The following is a 16,769-nucleotide window of genomic DNA, read 5'->3' on the forward strand; positions in this document are numbered from 1 at the left end:
TTTACAGGGGAGAACAGTACCCGGTATTAACCATCCAACCTCAATGTCTTGCTCCATCATATAAACATTTTTATGTATCACCCCCCGTTATTGCCCCTGCTCTCCCTACCCTCTCATTGCACCTTGGGGCACTGTTGCTCCTGGTTTAGTTGTCCTCCAGTAAGTGCCTTCAGCAAGGATGTAACCATTTATGAGCACTCTTGTCTACATGAGAGTAGAATAGGAAACCTGAACAGGCTCTCCTGGATCTCAGGGTCTGGGTTTCATCCCTGGAAGTCAGCTGAGTAATTGGCAGCAGGAGCTTCTCAGGATGACATCATCTGTTCCTCATGTGCTCTCCACTTTACTGGAAAAGAAAGCCACCTGTAGTGATGTCATTACTGGGGGATAGTGTGTTGGGAAATGACCTTTATAGATGTACCTTTTTGGAAATCAGAAACTTATTATGTTAACATAAATTTTTAAAAAGCAGGACAAACGGTGACCATTCCTCAGGTTTGATATAGTTCTAGAACAGCTCTGGAGAAGAGAGGAAGAAGTTTGGATTTGCTATAGATTTGCCTATGCTGTGCAGTTTCACATTGACTCTCTCCATAGAGAAGCCCAGGGCTCAGTGAGGCTGTACTCTGAGTGGGTGTCTTGTCTTGAAGGCATGGAATAAAACCAGTCCCACTTTGATGGGAGGGGAAACTAAATTATGTCTGAATCAGTATTTGTGCCATAATACAAGGTTCTGTGGTCAGAGATAAGTCTCCAGGTCTTTCTTTCTTCCGCATCCTCTGCTCCACATGACATGAACCATTCCCTCACACCTTGTTCAGAACTACTTCTGATACTTAGTTTCTACGATTTTTTGTAAATGTGGGTCTTTTTTGCGTAAGTTAATTTCATCAGTGGAAGAAGGTACATTAAACCATGACATTACTTTATATATATATATGTAGAGTCAAAAGAAAACATGAGAACAGCTTTACAAAGATAAAGTCAAGAAGAGCAGTAGTCCATGATGTGCTTCAGCTGACTCTCCCAGTCCCAGAGGAACACAGCTCAGTTGCTTTACTTAGAGGAATGGCTTTTTCCATTCTTTTTGGCAGATCATTATTCCTGATTAACTACTAGATTTATGAATCCTGGAGTAAGTTCAATGCTTTCTAGAAAGTTTTTAACAGAGGTGAGAGCCAATGGCTCGTATTTATAAGTTAAAAAAAAAAAAAAAAGCCTTGCATCTGCTCCACAAATGAGATTATCACCTGTGGTTATTGATTTTGAGTCAACCTGTGAGCCTGGGAGGAGCAGAATACCCTTTTGTGTGTGCTAATGAGCTCTGTGTGCAAGCTCAGTAAATAGTGTGTGTACAGCACTATATTTGGTAGGCCCAGTCTCCATCGGTAGGTGGAACATATCTGTGGTTTCTGTCCTGCTTCCAGGGCTTCGAACTGGTTCCTTCCAGTTTGAACCCCTGCCAGAACTTGCATTTCTACCTCGGATATACTGACTCAGAGTCTATATTTCAACAAGATCCCCAGGTGATTCTTATGTATAATAAATTTTGAGAACCACTGCTGTACTAGTGGTTCTCAGAATTGGTCCATAACCAGAAGCATTATTGCCTGGGAACTTGTTAGAAACGCAAATTCTCAGCAGGGGTTGGAACCCAAGGAACCGGTTTGAAGCCCTGCCTGCTTAGAAAATTTATTACCAGTTCACTAATGTATATATGTTGTGTGGTGTCAAGTCAATCCTAACTCATAGCAACCCTATAGGACAGGGTAGGACTGCCCCATAGGGTTTCCTAAACTGTAATCTTTATGGGAGCAGATCACCAGGCCTTTTCTCCCATGGAGCCACTGACAGGTTCAAACCACCAATCTTTCAGTTAGCTTTTGAGCACTTAACTATTGCACTACCAGGGCTCCTTAATGTATACACACTTATGTTTAAAACTGTACCTTTCCAATGAGTTTTACTAAATGAATACTCAAATATTTGCACACAGATATAAAAAATAAATTTTTTTTTTTTTACTCAGCCCCAAAAGAGTAGGTATGATAATGACTAGAAAAAGAATGGGGAACTAGATGGGAAGGAGTGGGCTTTGGGTGAGTTAGTAGGTAGGCCAGGGAGACAAAGTCTGTGGGTAGGAAAGCAGTTAAGTGGTCAGCAAAGTGACTGCAGGATTAATTTAGTGAAGTCACTGGACTGCCCGAATCCAGTTAGACTGACTGGATTTTACTGGTGCTATATCTGTTTCTAGGGAAACTCTGGTGACACAGTGGTTAAGTACAACCGCTGCTAACCAAATGGTTGGCAGTTTGAATCTATCAGGTGCTCCCATCGTACGAGTCAGAGTCAACTAAATGGCAACAGGTTTGGTTTCTTGGTTACCCATTTACAAGGAGTCTTGGTGGTGGAGTGGTTGAAGCGCTCAGCTGCTAATCAAAAGGTTGATGGTTCGAACCCACCAGCCACTCTGGGGAGGAAGATATGGCAGTCTGCTTCCGTAAAGATTACAGCCTTGGAAACCCTGTAGGGCAGTTCTACTCTGTCCTATAGGGTTGCTATGAGTTGGAATCTACTTGATGGCGATGGATTTTTTTGGGTCTATCCATTTCCCAGTGTCCATTTGTTTACCATCTTTTGGGCTCATTTCACTCAGAAAGCCCAAACCCCAGCTTCAGAGTCCCCAGCTTAGAAACTGATACCTAATTCTCTGACTGGCACTTCCTAGTTCTGACCCCTGCTGGGACTTGTTTTCATTTGTGCCTGTCTCTCTGGTGTTTTCAAAAGGCAGACACTGTGGTTGGTTGATGTTTGTGAGAACTGATTCAACCAAAGGAACAACTCAAATCTCCTTTCTCTAATATTTAAGTTTTGCCTTACTTCCTACAGACCCATCAAGGGCAACTGAAGGACGTCTTCCTCATTATGCCTTAGACCTACCTAGTGGATAGCAAACAAAACAATGTTACTCACTCAACAACCCTTTACTGAACTCTTTTTGTGGTTCCTTTCTGTAGCAGTAAATAAAGATAATGAGAGCAATTGAACCATCTTATCTTCTCTGAAGAGTGACCTAGCCTGAGCCATGCCTTGCCTGAGCGATGCCTAGCCTGATCATTAGAGCCTGGACTTGCCATCAGCTAGAGAAGACCCAAGAAGTTATTTGGTCCAACCTTCTTGTTTTATATTAGTAGTAACAATGGGTAAATTTACCAAGAGATGAGATCTAATAACACAGGTTCTAATACCCAATCACTGGCCCCTCAATTTCCATATAGAATGTAGTTAAAATTAAATAATACTAGCAATATTCCATCCCGATCTCAGTGGAAGTATCTGGAATGTGCTCAAGGAGAAGTGAAGATTTTGGCCTGGCCAGTAACCTTCTAGGCTGTTTGCTGGGAAAAGCAAGCACATGGTCAGGATGGTTCTATTGGGGGACTGAAAGGCCTTGTCTCCCCTTAGTGAGGCTATTCTTTTACCTCAGTCCAGCTCTACATAGATAACACCAGATTTTACAGCACCTGGGTCACCATTTTAGGGGCCTGTTGAAGAGGCTCTTGAGGATCTAATTATGCTTTTCATAGCCCATAGGCTTCTCATAATCTGCATCTGCTTGTATCATCTCTGATCTCTTTCTCCTTCTCCCCTCCTCAGCCTTGCTCTGGCCTTTCTGGCCTTCCTTTTGCCTTGGAACCAGCCTAGCATATTCCCACTTTAGGGCCTATGTACTTAATCTTCCCTCTACCCGAAATGGTCTTCCTCCAGGTCTTCTCATGACTGCTCCTTCTCATCACTCAGATATTCTCTCTGATTATCTTAGAAAAGTATCCCTTCTTCATCCTACCTCCTGCCCCAGGCACTCTAGCACTTTATTTTATTCATAGTAGTTATCAATATTTAAAATAATTTCTTTTGTTTTCATGATGTCTGTCTCCTCCCAACTAGAATATGTGTCCTGAGGACAGGAACTTTATGCTATTCATTATACTATCCCTAGCCCTAAGGTGTGCCTGACCCAAGCCATGGTATTTCAATCGCATCATATGCATGTGAAAGCTGGACAATGAATAAGGAAGACCGAAGAAGAACTGACACCTTTGAATTGTGGTGTTGGTGAAGAATATTGAATACACCATGGACTGCCAGAAGAACGGATAAATCTGTCTTAGAAGAAGTACAGCCAGAATGCTCCTTAGAAGCAAGGATGGTGAGACTACGTCTTACATACTTTGGACATGTTGTCAGGAGGCATCAGTCCCTAGAGAAGGACATCATGCTTGGCAAAGTACAGGGTCAGTGGAAAAGAGGAAGACCCTCAACGAGGTGGCTTGACACAGTGGCTGCAACAATGGGCTCAAGCATAACAAGGATCGTAAGGATGGTGCAGGACTGGGCAGTGTTTCGTTCTGTTGTGCATAGGGTCGCTATGAGTTGGAACTGACTCGATGACACCTAACAACAACAACAACATCCCTAGCCCTTGAGATAGGACCTGGAACAATTAAATGACTCTAGTCTGCTGCTAATGTCACCTGGGTTGATCTCAGTAGACTACAGGGACCTCATTAACATATTATAGTGGAACACTATTGGTTAACAGATGGTAGTTTATTAAGATAGTATTCAATTTAGTTATGTTCATGCTTTGTGTACTTTATGGTTTACAATGATAAAGTCAGAGGTCTGTGATCCCACATCTAAGCGGATGACCTCTTCTGGTTCTATATTTCTGTTTTTTCCGTAAAGTTGCAAGATTACTACGTTATGTTCAGAGATCTGCCTTCCAAAAGTGTTCTGCAATGTGGCCAAGTCAACATGGGACAGTCCTGAGACAGAATGAGGGTAAGAGGTACAATTCTAACAGCTACTGTTGTTGTCAGGTGCCGTCAGAACAGCTCCAACTGATAGCAACCCCATGTACAACAGAACAAAACACTGCCCGGTCCTGCACCGTCCTCAAAATCGTTGCTATACTTGAGTCCATTGTTGCAGCCGCTGTGTCAATCCATTCATTGAGAGTCTTCCTCTTTTTCACTGACCCTCTACTTTACCAGGCCTGGTGTCTTTTCCAGGGACTTGTCCCTCCTGATAACATGTCCAAAGTACATGAGATGAAGTCATGATATCCTTGCTTCCAAAGAGCATTCTAGCTGTACTTCTAAGACAGATTGTTTGTTGTTCTGGCAGTCTATCGTATATTCAATATTCTTTGCCAACATTGTAATTTGAAGGCATCAGTTCTTCTTCAGTCTTTTGCAGCAGATTTGCCCAGTGCAATACATCATTTGATTTCTTGACTGCCGCTTCTGTGGTTGTTGATTACAGATCCAAGTAAAGTGAAATCCTTGACAACTTCAAACTTTTCTGTGTTTGTCTTGATGTTGCTTATTGGTTCAATTGTGAGGATTTTTTTTTTATGTTGAGTTGCAATCCATACTGAAGGCTGTAGTTTTTGATCTTCATCTGTAAATGCTTCAAGTCCTCTTCACTTTCAGTAAGCAAGGTTGTGTCATCTGTATATTGCAGGATGTTAATGAGTCTTCTCAAATCCTGATGCTATCTTCTTCTTTATATAGTCCAGCTTGTCAGATTGTTTGCTCAGCATACAGATTGAATAAGTGTGGTGAAAGGATACAACCCTGACACACACCTTTCCTGATTTTAAACCATGCAGTATCCCCTTGTTTTGGTTGAACAACTGCCTCTTGGTCTACGTACAGGTTCCTCATAAGCACAATTAAGTGTCCTGGAATTCCCATTCTTCGCAGCATTATCCGTAATTTGTTATGACACACACAGTTGAATGTCTTTGCCTAGTCAATAAAACGCAGGTAAACGTCTTTCTGGTATTCTCTGCTTTCAGCCAAGATCCATCTAACATTAGCAATGATATCCCTCATTCCGCATCCTCTTCTGAATCAAGCTTGAACTTCTGGCAGTTCCCTGTTGACGTACGGCTGCAACCATTTTGAATCTTCAGCAAAATTTTACTTGTATTTGATATTAATGACATTGTTGGATAATTTCCACGTTCTGTTGAATCACCTCTCTTTGGAATGGGCACAAATATGGATCTCTTCCTGTCGGTTAGTCAGGAAACTGTCTTCCAAATTTCTTGACACAGACAAGTGAGTACCTCCAACACTGTATCGTTTGTTGAAACATCTCGTTGGGTATTCCATCAATTCCTGGAGCCTTGTTTTTCTCCGTTTCCTTCAGTTCAGCTTAGGCTTCTTCCTTCAGTACCACTGGTTCTTGATCATATGCTGCCTCCTGAAATGGTTGAATATTGACCAGGCCTTTTTGGTACAGTGACTCTGTGTATTCCTTCCATCTTCTTTTCATGCTTCCTGCATCGTTCAATATTTTTCCTGTAGAACCGTTCAATATTGCAACTTGAGGCTTGAATTTTTCTTCAGTTCTTTCTGCTTGAGAAATGCTCAGCATGTTCTTCCATTTTGGTTTTCTAATTCCAGGACTTTGCACATTTTATTATAATACTTTACTTTGTGTTCTTGAGCCACCCTTTGAAGTCTTCTGTTTAATTCTTTTACTTCATCATTTCTTCCATTTGCTTTAGCTACTTGACATCAAGAGCAAGTTTCAGGGTCTTTCTGACGTCCATTTTGGTCTTTTCTCTCTTACCTGTTGTTTTAATGACCTTTTACTTTCTTTGTGTATGATGTCTTTGACGGCGTTCCACAACTTATCTGGTCTTCAGTCATTAGTGTTTAATACTTCAAATCTGTTCTTGAGATGTTCTTTAAATTCAGATGGGTATACTCAAAGTCATATTTTGGCTCTCTTGGATTTGCTGTAATTTTCTGCAGCTCAGCTTGAACTCATATGTGAGCAATTGATGACCTATTCCATAGTCAGCTCGTGGCCTTGTTCTGACTGATGATATTGAGCTTTCCTATTGTCATTTTCCACAGATGTAGTTGATTTGATTACTGTGTATTCCATCTGGCAAGGTCCACGTGTATAGTCACTGTGTATGTTGTTGAAAAAAGGTATTTGGAATGAAGAAGTTGTTGGTCTTGCAAAATTCTATCCCGTGATCTCCGGTGTCATTTCTGTCACCAAGGCCATATTTTCCAACTACCAGTCCTTCTTTGTTTCCTAATTTTGCATTCCAATCACCAGAAATTATAAATGCATCTTGGTAGCATGTTTGATCAATTTCAGACTGCAGAAGTTGGTAAAAATCTTCCATTTTCTCATTTTTGGCGTTAGAGGCTGATGCATAAATTTGAATAACAGTCGTATTAACTGGTCTTCTTTGAGGTGTATGGACATTATCCTATCTAACTATCTATCTATCCTTCAGGATAGATCTTGAAATGTTCTTTTTGAGGATCAATGCAACGCCATTCCCCTTCAATTTGTCACTCCCAGCATAGTATACCATATGATTGTCCCCTTCAAAATGGCTAATACCAGTCCATTTCAGCTCACTAATGCCTAGGATATCAATTTTTTTGCATTCCTTTTCATTTTTGACGATTTCCAATTTTCCTAGACTCCTACTTCGAACATACAATATTCTGATTATTAATAGATGTTTGCATCTGTTTCTTCTCGTTTTGAGTTGTGCCATCTTGGCAAATGAAGGTCCTAAAGCTTTGCTCCATCCATGTCATTAAGGTCGACTCTACTTTGAGGAGACAACTCTTCCTCAGTTGTATTTTAAGTGTCTTCCAACCTAAGAGGCTCATCTTCTGGCACTATACCAGGCAATGTTTCACTGCTACTGATAAGGTTTTCACTGGCCAGTTTTCTCAGAACAGACTGCCAGGTCCTTCTTAGTCTTTCTTAGTCTGGAAGATCCACTGAAACCTGTCCGCCATGGGTGACCCTGCTGCTATTTGAAATACCGGTGGTATAGCTTCCAGCATTACAGCAACACATAAGCCACCAAAGTATGACAAACTGACAGATGGTAAATTCTATATATTTTATCCTTTTACAGGTACTATATATTTTATCCTTTAAAGCGTTAAAAAGCAAAGATGTCACTTTGAGAACTAAAGTGCACCTGACCCAAGCCATGGTATTTCCAATCTCTTCATATGCATGTGAAAGCTGGCCAATGAATAAGGAAGATAGAGAAAGAATTGACACCTTTGAGTTATGGTGTTGGTGAGGAATACTGAATATACCATGGACTGCCAGAAGAATGGGAAACCCTGGTGGTGTAGTGGTTAAGAGCTACAGCTGCTAACCAAAAGGTTGGCAGTTCAAATCCACCAGGCACTCCTTGGAAACTCTATGGGGCAGTTCTATTCAGTCATATAGGGTTGCTATGAGTCGGAATCGCCCCGATGGCAACGGGTTCAGTTTGGCCAGAAGAACAAACAAATCTGTCTTGGAAGAAGTACAGCCAGAATGCTCTTTAGAAGTCAGGTGGCAAGACTTCATCTCACATACTTTGGACATGTTATCAGGAGGGACAAGTCCCTGGAGAAGGACATTATACTTGGTAAGTAAAGGGTCAGTGAAAAAGAGTAAGTCCTTCAATGGGATGGATTGACACAGTGGCTGCAACAATGGGCTCAAACATAGCAACGATTGTGAGCATAGTGCAGGACCAGGCAGTGTTTCGTTCTGTTGTACATGAGGTTGCTATGAGTTAGAACCGACTTGTGGCACCCCTGGACAGTAACAACAACAGAGAGAGAGTATTAGATAATGGTGACTACAGCAGCCAAGGCCATGAGGAGAAGGTGGAGTCAAAACCAGGCCATTTTGTGATTATTGTAATTGCTGTCAATAAGTTGTATAAAAAAGTTGAACTGTAAAAAGTTCAACTGGTAAAAGTTGTAGCATAGACATGTTTACAACAATAATAACAACAAAAAGAGAGTAGCTGCTGAGGCTGCTTATATACAACCAAAATCTTTATGGATTATACCCAAAATCCTCATGGGTAGGTAGATACCCAAAAGACTTGAAAGCAGAGACTCAGAGATTTGTATACCAATGTTCATTGCAGTACTATTCACAATAGCCTAAAAGGTGGAAATAAGAAATAACCTAAATGCCCACCAGCAGATGAATAGATAAACAAAATGTGGTACACACATAAAATAGAATACTGCTCATCCAGTAGGAGAAATGAAATCTTTTTTTTTTAAATTGTACTTTAGATGAAGGTTTACAGAGCAAACTAGTTTCTTATCAGTTAGTACACACATTGTTCTATGACATTGGTTAACAACCCCACAACATGTCAACACTCTGCTTTCTCAAGCCAAGGTTCCCTATTACCAGCTTTCCTGTTCCCTCCTGCCTTCCAATCTCTGCCCCAGGACTTGTGCGCCCCTTTAGTCTTGTTTTGTTCCATGGGCCTGTTCAATCTTTGACTGAAGGGTGAACCTCAGAAGTGACCTCATTACTGAACTGAAGGGTATCCGGGGGCCATAATCTCAGGGCTTCTCCAGTCTCTGTCAGGCCAGTAAATCTGGTCTTTCTTTTTGAGTTAGAATTTTGTTCTACATTTTTCTCTAGCTCTGTCTGGGGCCCTCTACTGTGATCCCTGTCAGAGCAGTCAGTGGTGGTAGCCGGGCACCATCTCATTGTTCTGGACTCAGTTTCGTGGAGGCTGTTGTAGATGTGGTCCATTAGTCCTTTAGACTAATCTTTCCCTTGTATCTTTAGTTTTCTTCATTCTTCCTTGCTCCTGAAGGGATGAGACCCGTGGAGTATCCTAGATGGCTGCTCACAGGCTTTTTAAGACCCCAGAATCAACTCACCAAAGTAGAATGTAGAACATATTCTTTATAAATTATGTTATGCCAATTGAGCTAGATATTCCCCAAGATCATGGTCCCCATAGCCCTCAGCCCAGCAATTCGGTCCCTCGGGGAGTTTGGATGTGTCTATGGAGCTATCATGACCTTGCCTTGTACAGGTTGTGCTGGCTTCCCTGGTATTGTATACTGTATTACCCTTCACCATAGTTTCTACTTACCTATTGTCTATTAAGTGTTTTTCCATCCCTACCTCTCCCCTCCCTCATATCCACCAAAGATTGTTTCTTTTTATATGTAAACTTTTTCATGAGTATTTACAATAATGGTCTCATACAATATTTGTCCTTTTGTGATTGATTTATTTCACTCAGCATAGTGTCCTCCAGGTTCATCCATGTTATGTGATGCTTCACAGATTCATCGTTGTTCTTTATCATTACGCAATACTCCATTGAGTATATGTACCACAGTTTGTTTACCCATTCATCTGTTGATAGGCATCTAGGTTGTTTCCATCTTTTTGCTGTTGTGGGCAATGCTGCAATGAACATGGGTGTACGTATACCTGTTCGTCTGATGACTTTTAAGAAATGAAATCTTGATATATGCTACAGTATGGATGAAGCTGGAAGATACTATGCTGAGTGAAATAAGTCAATCAAAAAAAGGACAAATATTATATGACCTTACTAATACAAAAAGACAGGAAAAGGCTAATATATATGAGAACAAAGTTTATTAATAGTTACTAGAGGTGGGAAAAAAAATTTTTTTTTAGAGGTGGGAGGGAGGGGGAAAGGAGAGGTTAACAGTAACAGAAGTATCACATTGATTAGGATAGGGTTGCACAGCCAATTATTGTAATTGCTGTCAATAAGTTGTACACCAATAGAAAGTTGAATTAGCACAAGTTGTGTGATAAATTTACAAAAAAAAAAAAAAAGCTGCTGAGGCTGCTTAAACTCGTGGGATTTGGTTTCTTGGTTTGGAGATTTAGGATCATGGTTTCATGGTACATCCCAGTTAATTGGCCTAATAACATGTTTAGTGCTTCTGTTCTACCTCCTAGTTTGTTGGGTAGTTAGTGCCTGAGGTCTTCAAAAGCTTGCAAGCAGCCATTCAAGGCACAACAATTGGTCTCTATTCACCTGGAACAACAGAGGAAGAAGGAGAGTCAGGAATAGGAGGAGGATATGCAATGTGTAGCTAATTGCCTCCATGAACAACTAGCTTCCCTTGCCATGAGACCAGAACTGGATGGTGCCCGGCTACTGTTACTGAACATTTTGATCAAAGATTCTAGAGAAGAATCTGTTCAAAAGTGGGGAAATGCAGAAGAGAATTTCAAATTCTTATAGACTTCAGACTTCCTGGAGTCATGAAGGTTGGATGAACCCCTGAAACTATTGTCCTGAGATCATCTTTAAATCTTAAACCAAAAAATCCCCTGACGTCTTCTTAAATCCAAACAATAGTAGAGCTTAACTAGTAAACAATGTTTTCCTTGAGCATTATGCTCTTTGAAGAGCTATCTATATGGGATCAAATTGACAACAGCAACTGGAAAGATTAGATAGGAACTTTAGGGGCAGTGAATTTATGTTAATGGGAGAGGAACACTTTAGAGAATATTTGTACAACTTGAAGAATGCAATCAGTGTCACTACATGGTACATGTAGAAACTGTATATTCTCAGCAGCAACAAATAAATAAATAAATAAAATTAAAACAAAACAAAACAAAAAATCCAGGCCTTTTTTTTTTTTTTGGAGTATAGATGCAGAAAATGTATGTTTTTAGATTTCCTTTTTCCAGAATTTTTAGTCTGTGTGAGCGTGTGAAATTTCCATTTTTTCTTTCTTGAGCTAATCATTGAGTTGTTTTAGAGGCCTTTCCTTTTATTTTCCCACTGGTGGTATAATTTCCCCTAAAGGAAGAAAAAGATATTAGGAAATAATCTGGTGTGGGAACATGCAAGCATGGAGGGTCCTGAATGCATAGTGGGTGAGCCATGATCAGAGCATTGCTTCAGGAGAATTGTGTGATTGAATTGGTATGGGAGGCAGAAAGGAGGTCCCTGTTGTTGTCAAAGCGAGAGGAGAGAAAGACTTGACATCCCTAACTTATAGGATGTGGCAATGAGGGGGGAAGGAGTAGAGGTGGAATTCCAAGGTAAGTTTGAGGCTTTAAGCCTGGAAAGTTGAGAGAATGGTGATGTCATGAACAGAAAAAAAAAAGCAGGGGAGAAATGAGTGTGATCCTGATTAGATGATTAGTTTGCTTTGGGGCATGTTGAATTACAGTAGTTAAAGATTTGGAGGTTGTTTGTGGAAGTAAACTTTGAAATCAGAAAGTAGATATCACTGAAAGAGAGAAGAAAAGAGAGCCAAGGATAGAAGCCTGAGGAGCCTTACTTTGGTGAGTCGTAGAAGAGATCCAAAAGGCATAGTCAGAGGAGGTCAAATAAACCAGGAGAGGGCAGTGTCACAAGAGCTGAGTGAGCCGGGAGCATCAAGAAAGAGGAAGTGGTAAGGAATTTGGATACTGCATGGCACACATCGGGCCCTCAGGAAAGTCTTTTGAATCGAACTGAAACAGCTGTCGTAAGTTAGGGGTTTGGTGATTAAGTGGTCTTTGGTGTCTTTACTGAGGGCATTTTCAGTAGAGAATGAGGTCAGAAGCCACATTCAGAGGCTGTGGAGCAAGGAAGTGGTTGAGGAAAGGGAGCCAGGTGGGTAGAATGTTCTTGAAAGTGGTTGGATGGAGAAGAAAAGAAAACAAGGTCAGAAACTTGGGAGAGTAGCACTGCATTGAGAAGATTTCATTTTAAGGTAAGGGAGACTTGAGCAAGTTTGTAGTCAGGAGAAACCTGTGAAAGGATGGATGCAAAGAAACTGAGGATGACAGATGTAGGACTCCAGGTGGGTGAGAAGCAATGGGATCAAGAGTCTTAGTCATTAGCTTGGCAAAGAAGAAAAGCTGAGGGGGGGTGGGGTAGGGAGGGAAGTTAGTCAGCTTGAGGTAGAGGGAGTTCACCTGAGATGCCCGAAGTCTTCTCAATAAAATGTGAAGCTGGATTGCCTGCTCAGAGGGGACAGAATGTGGATAAGGTTGTGGATTTAAAGACAGAGGCTAAAGACTGGAACAGCTTCTGTAGTGGAAGATGTGGGAGGTTAGCGTCCATCTAGATTGCTGAGCAGTGGTAACCAGGCAGAAATGTGACAAGACCAAAGAGGTGGGGTGGAGAGTTGGGGGCTGGTATTGAGGAGAGCTGACTGATTCTAGGCTCCAGGCTTGACAGGACAGCCTGTGAAGCCAGATGGAGGTGATAGAGGCCTGGAAGTCATGAACAAAAAACAAAACAAAACAAAAAGCAGGTGTAGAGAAGGAATGAGAGGGTAGGAGAACACAAACTAAGGAGGAATTGCTATTGGATCACTTGTTTTCTGAAGTTCCCCTCTCTTTGTACGGCATTTAATATCTCTTCCCTGAACCCTAGCTTCATGCTCCTTATGATTTGTAACTAGCCTGTCACTATTATTCTAGATTGTATTTCGCAATGCAGAAATAAATTATGGAAGCTGATCTTAGACTGTATTTGTTAACCTTTATTCCAGGCATTGTGCTAAGCATTTTACATGCATTATCTTACTTATTGCTCACAAAAACCCTATGAGTTTAAATAATAAGCTTTTAGTATTCCCTGTTAAAGATGAGTCACAGAGAGATTATATAACATGCTAAAGGTCACAAGGCTAGCAAATGGCAGGCAGGGCTGAATTTTGGACCCAAGCAAGTTGACTCCAGCCCTGTGCTCTTACCCTTCTTCTAAATTGCCTCCCTGCCAGGACTTACTGCAGCTGGCATAGAGCGACTGATTGCTTTTTAAAAATTAGTCAGTAACTGGCATCTGTATTGGCCTTTACAGTTTGCAGATCGTTTTCACGCACATTATTTCCTTTATCTTCACCATGTCCGCATGAGGTTTGCAGCCACATGTAGGATAAACCAGGAGACCTTCAACTCTGCCATCTCTACATCTTCGGTCCTGGAAGTCTTTGAAGTTTGGTCATTACAGAGGTGTGACCAGGCCCAAGAACTGTGATCTTTGTTTTTCTCCTGAATATGCTAGGCTCCTTTTACTAAAGGAGTTCCCACCACAGATCTTCTGTTTCTTTCCAGGTCATAGAACTCTGTACGTGGGGGTTCGGATGCCCCTGGGTCGTCAGGGCCATCGGCACCACCGAACTCATGGCCAAAAGCACCGGAGACGAGGGCGAGCCAAAGGAGCCAGCCAGGGGGAGGAAGGCCAGGAGGCCCTGGCCCATGGTAATATGCTCAGGAGAGAGGGTGGGGGGTGTTTATGGCCGGGAGGTTTGGTGATGCTGAGGTATATCAAGCAGGTGGTCTTGATTCTCTAGTCCTTCTGTAGGGTTTTCTAGAGCCTGCTTCCAAGAAGAAGAAACACGTCTCAGAATCAGAAGTATATTTCTGAAAACTTTATGGTTTAGGCCTGCCAAAAATCAATACCACAGTAGTAAAATCATTTACTGGAGAATTAGCCATTCCTTTTGATCAAATTAGTCAGGTTTTTGGTTTCTTATGGGTTTTCTGAAAATGGTCTTAGTTCATGAATATTTCCTCCCATGAAACTGCTTCCACAGAATAGTTTCTTTCTGGAAATAAAGAAAAATCTTTGATCTGCATTCAGGATTGTCTTTGGTGCATTCCTCAAGTTGTTAGGCCACCTAGGTGAGCTAAATAAGGCAGAATATTATTTCTGTGCTAAGTTTGAGACTGAGAGCAGACCTTTCTCCCTGGTTGATCTTCTAGACACACCATCTCAGCGTGTTCAGTTCATTCTTGGCACCGAGGAAGACGAAGAGCATGTGCCTCATGAGCTGTTCACAGAGCTGGATGAGATCTGTCTGAAAGAGGGAGAAGATGCCCAGTGGAAGGAGACAGCCAGGTGAGGCCCTAAAATAACCTGGGTCAAGATCTGGGTTGGCAAATGTGTACCTTTCAGCAAGTTGCAGGCCTGCCTGCATGGCTTTTATTTCTTTCTGGGAGAAGTGATGAGTGACATGGGGTCTGATGGTCCAGAGTTTCCTCTGGGCCATTTTGGTGTTGGCTTTTTTATAATGTCTCTGGTGATACCTATGCCAACTGACCTTGAGCCTGGGGTTGGTGACATAAACATGAAACATTCAGGAGGCCCTCTCTCGTTTTGGGAGGGCCCAGATTGGTTCACAGGCTATCTTGGTGTTGTACAGCTGGTTTAGAAGACACCTGACAGGGCCACCTCGGTTTGAACTTAGCCCAGCAGAAATAGCATAGTTCCAGATTTTTCCCACAGGTGAACCATAGGGTCATTTGGGTTTTTAATTCAATAGAAGTCCCAGAATTTTTGAGAATTTAAGTTCATCTGGAATAATTCAACCTCATAGAGACCCTTAGGATTATAGCCAGCCGTGTGTTAGGCTTCCCAGGATAGTTGTAAAGTGACCGTGCTTGTCTTAGGCTCATACTCCCCGAAAACCCTCAGATTAACCAGGGCCATATCTAGAACTCTTCTAATAACTGACGCGTGAGCCTTATGGATGGTACAAAGCCAGCATTCCTGACCCTTGGGGAAGGAGGCAAGGAGGTAATAGCAACACAGATTCAGCTCTCATTGGAACAGCTCTTCCAGGATACCCACTGTATCTGTGGATGCTTTCTATGGGCAGAGAAGATTAAACAGGCCAATTGGCCTGATACCAAGTGAAAAGGCAATTAGGCTTGTCATTCTGTCTTTGCAAGCTTCTTAAAGTCACACAGAACACTATGGTTGCCCTTTCTTTTCTTTTGAAAAATAGTTGACTTTTTTAAAAAGAAAAATATCATTTTATTTATGTGATTTGTCAATATGTCCAAAAGATAGAGATCAGATCTGTTTTTTAATTGCACAAGTAATGCATGTTTGTTATAGAAGACTAGAAAATATAGATAAGCAAAAAGAAAATGAAAATTATCTGTAATCTCACTATCCTAGGGATAATGAGGAATATAGTATTTTGGTGTCTTATATGTGTATGTGTATTTTTAAATTTTTCTTTAGACAAAACTGAAATCAAATTATACTCACTCTTGCACTTTTTTATAACCTGCTTTTTTTTTTTTTTTTACTTACCAATATACTTTGAACACATGGATTAAATCTTAGAGTGTTCAATATGATTATTCGGATAGCTCTCTTTGTGGCTTCCATTAAAGATTCTTTCATGAAAATTCCTCACTTTCTATCTGTGGCATCTAGTTATTTGTAATGCTTTCAGGTGGCTGAAGTTTGAAGAAGATGTTGAGGATGGGGGAGAACGCTGGAGCAAGCCTTATGTGGCAACCCTTTCATTGCACAGTCTGTTTGAGCTAAGAAGCTGCCTTATTAACGGAACAGTCCTTCTGGATATGCGTGCAAACAGCATAGAAGAAATTTCAGGTAAGGGTAGATGAGGAAAAACAGGAAGCTTTGTGTAAACTAAGAAGTATGGTGTAAAGGAGAAAATAAAGTGGCTCTGTATCCTTAGGCAAGTCACTTAAATTCCCAGCCTCAACATCCTTAGCTGTGGGATGAATCGAGTTTCATTTCATCAGTGTCAAATGCTGCAGAGGTCAGGCTAGGTGAGGACTGTAAATATCCATTGAATTTAGCAACTGGAAAGTTACTGATGATTTGTATCTAGAGCAGTTTCATTGGGGTAGCCAAATTGCAAGGAGCTGAGGGATTTTTATTTTGGGAACTTTAAGTGAAAGGAGGGAGAGGAGGAAGTAGCTAGAGGGGTAGACATTTTTTTTCCTCCCCAAGATGAAAGATCCTGAAGTATAAGCCAGTATAAAGATTAAAGTTACAGAAACACGAATCCTCATTCATTGCTTCTAGCCTTGGATAGTCGTGAATGGAGTTACAAGCTGAGAATATGTCGGGGCTTGGGGGGAAGCTTGGGGGAAGATAGGTAGGATTGAAGTAAAAC

General features: G+C 41.3%; 1 protein-coding gene across 8 annotated transcripts in view; it reads left to right on the forward strand.

Moving 5' to 3' along the window:
• Nucleotides 1–16,769, forward strand: part of SLC4A8 (solute carrier family 4 member 8) — a 141,672-nt gene that overhangs the window by 67,017 nt on the left and 57,886 nt on the right. For all 8 annotated transcript variants that reach the window (XM_049883109.1, XM_049883111.1, XM_049883110.1 and 5 more), the window contains 3 exons: nucleotides 13,942–14,088; nucleotides 14,593–14,728; nucleotides 16,077–16,237. In XM_049883109.1, the coding sequence (XP_049739066.1) occupies nucleotides 13,971–14,088; nucleotides 14,593–14,728; nucleotides 16,077–16,237 (415 nt within the window). In that variant the 5' untranslated portion in view covers nucleotides 13,942–13,970. The remainder of the gene's footprint in view (nucleotides 1–13,941; nucleotides 14,089–14,592; nucleotides 14,729–16,076; nucleotides 16,238–16,769) is intronic.

This window comes from Elephas maximus, chromosome 4 (assembly GCF_024166365.1).
Source record: "Elephas maximus indicus isolate mEleMax1 chromosome 4, mEleMax1 primary haplotype, whole genome shotgun sequence".
In the NCBI taxonomy this organism is placed as follows: domain Eukaryota; kingdom Metazoa; phylum Chordata; class Mammalia; order Proboscidea; family Elephantidae; genus Elephas; species Elephas maximus.